Source organism: Ranitomeya imitator, chromosome 2, assembly GCF_032444005.1.
Source record: "Ranitomeya imitator isolate aRanImi1 chromosome 2, aRanImi1.pri, whole genome shotgun sequence".
Lineage (NCBI taxonomy): Eukaryota > Metazoa > Chordata > Amphibia > Anura > Dendrobatidae > Ranitomeya > Ranitomeya imitator.
The window spans coordinates 247,120,991-247,131,112 of record NC_091283.1 but is presented as its reverse complement, the minus strand read 5'-3'; the positions used below and the strand labels follow the sequence as shown (position 1 = coordinate 247,131,112).

Here is a 10,122-nt window from a genome sequence, read left to right as displayed (position 1 = left end):
GCATTGCAGACTGAGCTTCTTTAACCGGATGGCCACGCTGTCCTACAACTGGTTTTGCCACGCGTTTTTGGCCAGATACGGGCCTGGCAGATGGAACCTGTTGCGAGGTTGATGCCTGCTGCGGCTCCTCCTCTTCCGCTTCAGAGCTACTGCCGCCTGCACCCTGTTCCCCCAATGGCTGCCAATCGGGGTCAACAACTGGGTCATCTATGACCTCCTCTTCTATCTCGTGTGCAACTTCGTCTGTGTCATCGTGTAAGCCGGTGGTATAGCGTTCGTGATGGGGCACCATAGTCTCATCGGGGTCTGATTCTGGATCAGTACACTGCGAGGGCAATGTTCTGGTCTGAGTCAAAGGAACAGCATAGTAATCTGGCTGTGGCTATGCACCTGTGCACTCCATAGTTACATAGTTATTAAGGTTGAAGGAAGACTTTAAGTCCATCTAGTTCAACCCATAGTCTAACCTAACTTGCCCTAACATGTTGATCCAGAGGAAGGCAAAAAAAACCCCATGTGGCAGAGTAAGCTCCACCTTGGGGAAAAAAAATTCCTTCCCGACTCCACATACGGCAATCAGACTAGTTCCCTGGATCAACGCCCTATCAAGGAATCTAGTGTATATACCCTGTAACATTATACTTTTCCAGAAATGTATCCAGTCCCCTCTTAAATTTAAGTAATGAATCACTCATTACAACATCATATGGCAGAGAGTTCCATAGTCTCACTGCTCTTACAGTAAAGAATCCGCGTCTGTTATTATGCTTAAACCTTTTTTCCTCCAAACGTAGAGGATGCCCCCTTGTCCCTGTTTCAGGTCTATGATTAAAAAGATCATCAGAAAGGTCTTTGTACTGTCCCCTCATATATTTATACATTAACATAAGATCACCCTAGTCTTCGTTTTTCCAAACTAAATAGCCCCAAGTGTAATAACCTATCTTGGTATTGCAGATCCCCCAGTCCTCTAATAACCTTGGTCGCTCTTCTCTGCACCCGCTCTAGTTCAGCTATGTCTTTTTTATACACCGGAGACCAGAACTGTGCACAGTATTCTAAGTGTGGTCGAACAAGTGACTTGTATAGAGGTAAAATTATGTTCTCCTCATGAGCATCTATGCCTCTTTTAATGCATCCCATTATTTTATTTGCCTTTGTAGCAGCTGCCTGACACTGGCCACTAAATATGAGTTTGTCATCCACCCATACACCCAGGTCTTTTTCATTGACGGTTTTGCCCAGAGTTTTAGAATTAAGCACATAATTATACATCTTATTACTTCTACCCAAGTGCATGACCTTACATTTATCCCCATTAAAGCTCATTTGCCATTTATCAGCCCAAGCTTCTAGTTTACATAAATCATCCTGTAATATAAAATTGTCCTCCTCTGTATTGATTACCCTGCAGAGTTTAGTGTCATCTGCAAATATTGAAATTCTACTCTGAATGCCCCCTATAAGGTCATTAATAAATATGTTAAAAAGAAGAGGGCCCAATACTGACCCCTGTGGTACCCCACTGCTAACCGCTACCCAGTCCGAGTGTGCTCCATTAATAACCACCCTTTGTTTCCTATCCCTGAGCCAGCTCTCAACCCACTTACACATATTTTCCCCTATCCCCATTATTCTCATTTTATGTATCAACCTTTTGTGTGGCACCGTATCAAAAGCTTTTGAAAAGTCCATATACACTACATCTACTGGGTTCCTTTGGTCCAGTCCGGAACTTACCTCTTCATAGAAACTGATCAAATTAGTCTGACATGAACGGTCCCTAGTAAACCCGTGCTGATACTGGGTCATGAGGTTATTCCTCTTCAGATACTCCAGTATATCATCCCTTAGAATGCCCTCCAGGATTTTACCCACAGTAGAGGTTAAGCTTACTGGCCTATAGTTTCTGAGTTCAGTTTTTGTTCCCTTTTTGAATATTGGCACCACATTTGCTATACGCCAGTCCTGTGGTACAGACCCTGTTATTATGGAGTCTTTAAAGATTAAAAATAATGGTCTATCAATGACTGTACTTAATTCCTGCAGTACTCGAGGGTGTATCCCATCCGGGCCCGGAGATTTGTCAATTTTAGTGATTTTTAGACGCCGCCGCACTTCCTGCTGGGTTAAGCAGGTGACATTTAATGGGGAATTTTTATCACTAGTCATTTTGTCTGCCATGGGATTTTCTTGTGTAAATACTGATGAAAAAAAGTCATTTAGCATATTGGCTTTTTCCTCATCCTCAACCACCATTTCACCCAGACTATTTTTAAGGGGGCCAACACTATCATTTTTTAGTTTCTTACTATTTATGTAGTTAAAGAATATTTTGGGATTATTTTTACTCTCTCTGGCAATGAGTCTCTCTGTCTCAATCTTTGCTGCCTTGATTTGCATTTTACAGAATTTATTTAATTTTTTGTATTTATTTAATGCCTCCTCACTACCTACTTCCTTTAATTCTCTAAATGCTTTCTTTTTGTCACTTATTGCGCCCCTTACAGCTCTATTTAGCCATATTGGTTTCCTCCTATTTCTAGTATGTTTATTCCCATACGGTATATACTGTGCACAGGTCCTATCCAGGATGCTAATAAATGTCTCCCATTTTCTTTGTGTATTTTTGTGTCTCAGTATATCGTCCCATTTAATTGCACCAAGATCCTCTCTCATCCGTTGGAAATTTGCCCTCCTGAAGTTTTGTGTCCTTGTAACCCCTCTATTACACATCTTTTTAAAGGATACATGAAAACTTATTATTTTGTGATCACTATTTCCCAAGTAAACCCCAACCCTTATGTTTGATATGCGGTCTGGCCTGTTGGTTAATATTAGGTCTAGCAGTGCCCCCTTTCTTGTTGGGTCCTGAACCAGTTGTGAAAGGTAATTGTCTCTCATAGTTGTCAGACACCGATTACCTTTGCTGGAACTGCAGGTTTCTGTTCCCCAATCTATTTCAGGGTAGTTGAAATCCCCCATAATAATGACTTCTCCTTGAGTCGCAGCTTCATCTATTTGGTTTACGAGCATATTCTCCATTGCTTCCATTATTTTTGGAAATTTATAACAAACCCCTATCAGTAATTTATTATTTTTTCCCCCTCCCCTTATCTCCACCCACAGGGATTCTACATTTTCATTAAATTCACCTATATTATCACGCCGAATGGGTTTTAAGGACGATTTTACATATAGACACACCCCTCCCCCTCGCTTATCTGTACGGTCATTTCTGAACAGACTATAGCCCTGCAAGTTAATAGCCCAGTCATGGCTCTCATCCAGCCACGTTTCAGATATCCCCACCATGTCATAATTATGCTCCAACAACTTTAGTTCTAATTCGTCCATTTTGTTGGCGAGGCTTCTGGCATTAGTATACATGCACTTGATGTTCCTCTACTCTTTCTTAAATTATTAACTGTTCTAACCCTACCCCCCATGCCACCGCCACCCCCAACTTCCTTATTTGTGCCCAGGTCTCTGTCTGCACTATCTTCCCCTCCTATAAATTGAATACCCTCCCCCCAATCCCTAGTTTAAACAATCCTCCAACCTTCTAGCCATTTTCTCCCCCAGCACAGCTGCACCTTCCCCATTGAGGTGCAGTCCATCCCTAGCGTAGAGCCTGTAGCCAACTGAGAAGTCGGCCCAGTTCTGCAGGAACCCAAACCCCTCCTTCCTACACCAATTCTTGAGCCACTTATTAACCTCCCTAATCTCCCGTTGCCTCTCTGGCGTGGCACGTGGTACAGGCAGTATTTCGGAGAATGCCACGTTGGAGGTCCTTGCTTTCAGCTTGCAGCCTAATTCCCTGAAATCATCTTTAAGGACCTTCCACCTACCTCTAACTTTGTCATTTGTGCCAATGTGCACCATGACCGCTGGGTCCTCACCAGCCCCTCCCAGTAATCTGTCCACCCAATCAGCGATGTGTCGGACTCGAGCGCCAGGTAGGCAGCACACCGTTCGACGATCCCTGTCTTTGTGACAGATTGCCCTATCTGTTCCCCTAATAAGTGAGTCCCCCACTACCAGCACCTGTCTGGCCTGCCCTCCTATTTCCCTCCTTACTGGAGCAGCCACTCCCCCGGCTTTCAGAGGACATGCCTGGCTGCAGCAGTGCTACCCCTGTACTGGCACCCCCCTCATGTCCGATTCAACTTGTAATGGGCATGGCCTGTTAACTATTTCACTTTCTAACCCAGGAACGGTATGTGTAAAGAGCTCCATGGATTAACCCGTTGTGTCGCCTGACGCATCCTTCTGTTGTTCTTGGTGAAGAAGACAAGGAAGCGACTTGTCCCTGACCGTGAACATCCACTAATGACGCGCTGCTTTTACATTTAGCAGTTTCAGAAGAGGAGGCGAAAGAGCTAGAGGCTGAGTTAGCAAGGAAAGCCAAAACTTGTTCTTGCTGCTCTGGCTTTAAAAGCAGTTTTCCTACTCCCAGAAAAGGGAGCGTTCTGGGCCTTGTGTAGCCAGACAACGAACCTGGCTCAACAACTCGAGACTTAGGTGCTATATTGCTTTTCCCACGACCACCTGATGCTCCACCACCACTACCATCATTACCTGCTGGCATTGACCGCCCACTTCCACGACCTCTTCCACCAGACTTCCTCATTGTTTGAAAAACGTAACCAAACTAACGGTATTTGTTACTGTAAAACCAGTTACAAGGTGAACTCAAACTTCTGTTGGATTTATATATCCCTTTATAGGTGGGTGAAACTGCAGAGAAAATCATGCCCAATGTATAACAGTACACAGCTTCTGTGGCAGACAGATATGCCACTAACAGGACTGACGCAAATGCAGACACTACCAATAAAAATCTCCCTCTTTTTATTTTTTCTGGGAGAATATTGAAGAAATGTGGCCCACTCTTATACAGTATATGTTCTGTGGCATAAAATGAAAGACAGATGCCACACACACAACTGGCACTGAGGCAGAATTGCCAATCTTAATCTCCCACTATTTTTTTTTCCTGGGAGAATTTAAAAAAAATCTGGCCCAGTATTACACACTAGGTTTTCTGTGGCACAAAATTAAAGACATGCCACACATACGACTGGCACTGAGGCAGAATTGCCAATCTTAATCTCCCACTTTTTTTGTAACTTTATTGTGGGAGAATTGTCAAGAAATCAGGCCCAGTGTTACACACTAGGTTTTCTGTGGCACAAAATAAAAGACAGATGCCACACACACACGACTGGCACTGAGGCAGAATTGCCAATCTTAATCTCCCACTATTTTTTTTTCCTGGGAGAATTTAAAAAAAATCTGGCCCAGTATTACACACTAGGTTTTCTGTGGCACAAAATTAAAGACATGCCACACATACGACTGGCACTGAGGCAGAATTGCCAATCTTAATCTCCCACTATTTTTTTTTTATTTATGGGAGAAGTGGCAAGAAATCAGGTCCACTGTTTAACTGTATGTTTTCTGTGCCAGAAAATGAGACACAGATGCCACACACACAGGACTGCCACTGATGCAGATTGGCCAATTTTAATCTGCATCTTTTTTCTTCTTCAGGGAGACTAGTGAATAAATCTGGGCCACTGTATTAGAGTATATTTTCTGTGGCAGAAAGTGGCTTAAAGAGATATAACGAAAAAAAAAAAAAAAGTGACTGTTCTACAATTACTATCTCCCTGCAGTAATCTCAGCAAAGTATGGCAGGCAGCAATAACAAGGAGTGGACTGCTGCACAAAAAAGTCAAAAGTGTGGACAAACAAACAAGATAGCTGTGCAGAAAGGAAGGAGCAACAGGATTTGTGTTTTGAAAAAAGCAGTTGGCTTGCACAGCGGCGTACAAACAGCAATGCAGCTATCAGGGAGCCTTCTAGGGCAGCCCAATCAGCTACAGCGCTGAGGAAAAAAAAAATGTAGCCTCCACTGTCCCTGCAAACAAAAGGTGGTGTTGGACAGTGGAAATCGATACAGCACAAGCGGTTTGGGGGTTAATGTACCCTGCCTAACGCTATCCCTGCTTCTGACGAAACGGCAGCAACCTCTCCCTAAGCTCAGATCAGCAGCAGTAAGATGGCGGTTGGCGGGAACGCCCCTTTATAGCCCTTGTGACGCCGCAGAAAGCTAGCCAATCACTGCAATGCCCATCTCTAAGATGGTGGGGGCTGAGACCTATGTCATCACGCTGCCCACACTCTGCATCCACCTTCATTGGCTGAGAAATGGCGCTTTTCGCGTCATTGAAACGCGACTTTGGCGCGAAAGTCGCGTACCACGTGGCCGACCCCACACAGGGATCGGATCGGGTTTCATGAAACCCGACTTTGCCAAAAGTCGGCGACTTATGAAAATGACCGATCCGTTTCGCTCAACCCTACTCGGGTCAGCTTATACTTGAGTATATATGGTAGTTTGAGGTATGGGATCTGCCAATATGTGGCTGGTTTTCTGACTGTTTCGGATAACATGATACATGATTTTATTTTTTTTTGTCTAGTCTCGCTTGAGTATAGGTCAATATTAAGTAGTCTCCTGATGAGTCACCTTTGGTGAGGATGATAAAACTCATAGAAATGAGAGGCTTGGAGAGTGAGTGTGTATACGTCACCTCACCCTATATACTGAACTGTGGGGTACATGTTTTTTCTATTAGTCACCTACTGACTAATCTCCAGGGGGTGAATTATGGGTATAGTTTTACATTTGGAATCAATAAAGTTTATTTTTATCTTTTTGTCAGCAAGCAAAAGAATGACAAGAGACAACCCGTTTAAGAAGATTTAATTTTGGTTAAAACTATTCCAAGATTATGAACATAATAAACATCAGAGACATCACATAGCGGAGAAGCCTTTTTTAACAGTTGATTTACAAGTAAAATATTTCCCACATTAAGAAATTGAAAAAGACTTCTCTGTGTGACTTCTCTGATGTCTAACAAGAAGCGCTTTCTGGTTAAAACATTTCCCACATTCTGAACAGGAAAAAGGCTTCTCCCCTGTGTGAGTTCTCTGGTGACTAACAAGATGCCATTTATGGCTAAAACATTTTCCACATTCTGAACAGGAAAAAGGCTTCTCCCCTGTGTGAGTTCTCAGGTGTCTAGCAAGATGCTCTTTATAGGTAAAACATTTCCCACATTGTGAACATGAAAAAGGCTTCTCTCTTGTGTGAGTTATTTGGTGTGCAACAAGATTCCCTTTATGGTTAAAACATTTTCCACAATCTGGACATGAAAAAGACTTCTCCCTTATGTGAGTTCTATGGTGAGTAACAAGCAGTGATTTATGTGCAAAACATTTCCCACATTCTGAACAAGATAAAGGCTTCTCCCCTGTGTGAGTTCTTTGGTGACTAACAAGATTTCCTCTATAATTAAAACATTTCCCACATTCTGAACAGGAAAAAGGCTTTTCCCCTGTGTGAGTTCTATAGTGATTAACCACATCTGATTTCAGGTTAAAACATTTCCCACATTCTGAACATGAAAAAGGCTTTTCCCCTGTGTGAGTTCTATGGTGATTAACCAAATCTGATTTCTGGCCAAAACATTTCCCACATTCTGAACATGAAAAAGGCTTCTCCCCTGTGTGAGTTCTCTGGTGATTAACCAAATCTGATTTCTGGCCAAAACATTTCCCACATTCTGAACATGAAAAAGGCTTCTCCCCTGTGTGAGTTCTCTGGTGACTAACAAGATTCCCTTTAAGGCTAAAACATTTCCCACATTCTGAACATGAAAAAGGCTTTTCCCCCGTGTGAGTTCTATGGTGATTAACCAAATCAGATTTCTGGCCAAAACATTTCCCACATTCTGAACATGAAAAAGGCTTCTCCCCTGTGTGAGTTCTCTGGTGACTAACAAGATTCCCTTTCCGGTTAAAACATTTCCCACATTCTGAACATGAAAAAGGCTTCTCCCCTGTGTGAGATCTATGGTGAGTAACCAAATCTGATTTCTGGTTAAAACATTTCCCAAATTCTGAACATGAAAATGACTTCTTTGCTTTAGGAGCAGTTTGTTTTTCAATGCCTCTTTTGTGACTTTGATTTTCCTTAGTAGTCAGTAATGAATCAGAAGATGGGACCTGTTTCATAGGATCAGATGACAGATCTTTGCTGTGAATGGCTGATGATATATCTGGAGTAACAGCAATCACTTCAGTTGTATTTTGTAGGATCTCAAGATCATAAGATTTAAAAACTGAATATGTCGGCTGTACTTCTGATCTCCTGGTACAGTCATCTGCTAAGATAAAAAAAACATTTTTTTTAATAAAATATCCTCGAGTTTTATATTTTTGAACATTTCTACTTAAACTGTCCATAAAAATGGCAAGCTATGTAAAAAATGTTATTTACCAAGACAATGACAGTTCACAGTCTAATAGAAAACCTTGTTGGATGAACCATTAGTGCGTGGTGTTCAACTGTTTGCTCATTCTGCCTCCCAAGTATCGAATAAAAAGAAACCAATCAAAGGTATGTAGACAAAAATAATGGCAATTCTCATCTCACAAAAACAAGTCCACAGTAAGGTCCATCATCTATCAATGGAAAAACAGAGGTTCCCACACTACTAGTAGCTCAAAGGCTGATGCTAAGCAACAGGGCTTCAATAAACGAATCCAGCAAAATCCGCTCTCACTTCGGAGTCTTGCAGTGTGCTCAAACAACATTTAGGATCCCTGTATTTACCAATATTATATAGTGAGATGAATCCACTTAATTTGCGGTGTGTGTCTCCTGGAGAACAATCTGGGCACTATGTGCTGGGTAATAAAATGGCAAATGTGTAATTTTCACTCTGCAACATCCACTGCGCGTTAATTTCTGGAAAGTGGCTGTGGAGTCAAAATATTTATTCCTCCTACACACGTGGTCTAAATTGTTGGTACCCTTCATTTAATGACAGAAAAACCCACAGTGGTCACAGAAATAACTTGAATCTGACAAAAGTTATAAATCAAAAATGTATGAAAATGAACAAAGGAAAGTCTCTCGGGCGATCTGCCTCATAAAAATGCTGTTTCTCCTCAGATCTGCTGTCAGTGAGAGATTAGAGGAGAAACAGTGTTACAAGTGCTGCTGGAAACAGCTGTGTCAGTCAGCGATCTTGTTAAAAAGTAGAAAAAACAGAAGGCAGGTTAGGGTTAGTGCTATAGTTAGGGTTAGTGTTGGGGCTAAAGTTAGAGTTGCTGTGAGGCTAAAGTTAGGGTTACTGTTAGGCAAAAGTTAGGGTTAGGCTAAAGAATTAGGCTTTTCTCATTTATCTTGCCAATAATTTGGTCGTCAGAGTTTTCTATTAGCTTGCTAGAGCATATTGTCCTACAAACAAATTTATGTGTGTCCCAATTCATCAGCCAGAATCCATGATCCTATTATGCTAGGTCAAATTTATGGACACCAATGTCTTAGAAATTAAAAATTTTTGAGGACTTACATTCGATTCGCAATGGGGCTTGCTAAAAAAACCCGAGCATTCGGTCCTATTGGTCCAACTGCCCTGTTCAAGCCACCCCAATGTTTTCTGCCATTCTTCCTAGGACCCGTTATGAAATGTTCATGTGATTTTGGCATTTTAACCCCTTCCCGACCTTTGAAGCCACGTAGGCGTCAGGAAAGTCGGTGCCAATCCGACCCATGACGCCTATATGGCGTCATGGAAAGATCGCGTCCCTGCAGATCGGGTGAAAGGGTTAACTCCCATTTCACCCGATCTGAAGGGACAGGGGGAGTGGTAGTTTAGCCCAGGGGGGGTGGCTTCACTCCCCCGTGGCTACGATCGCTCTGACTGGCTGTTGAAAGTGAAACTGCCAATCAGAGCGATTTGTAATATTTCACCTATTAAAACTGGTGAAATATTACAATCCAGCCATAGCCGATACTGCAATATCATCGGCCATGGCTGAAAACACTAATGTGCCTCCACCCCACCGATCGCCCCCCCAAGCCACCGATCTGTCCGCTACACTGCTCCGGCTCCCCTCCGTCCTGTGCTCCGCTCCCCTCGTGCTCTTGTCCGTTCCCCCCGTGCTCCAATCACCCCCCCGTGCTCCGATCCAACCCCCCTGCACTCCGATCCACCCCCCGTGCATCATGCAGATTCGTTCCAAAGTGCATTTTGA

General features: G+C 42.8%; 1 protein-coding gene across 3 annotated transcripts in view; it reads right to left on the bottom strand.

Annotated features, from left to right (window-relative positions):
• Positions 1-6,758: 6,758 nt before the first annotated feature.
• LOC138662896 (oocyte zinc finger protein XlCOF22-like) overlaps positions 6,759-10,122 on the bottom strand; it is a 94,174-nt gene continuing 90,810 nt past the window's right edge. For 2 of the 3 annotated variants that reach the window (XM_069748890.1, XM_069748891.1), the window contains one exon: positions 6,759-8,243. In XM_069748890.1, the coding sequence (XP_069604991.1) occupies positions 6,886-8,243 (1,358 nt within the window). In that variant the 3' untranslated portion in view covers positions 6,759-6,885. The remainder of the gene's footprint in view (positions 8,244-10,122) is intronic. The other variant, XM_069748893.1, reaches the window with a different exon arrangement.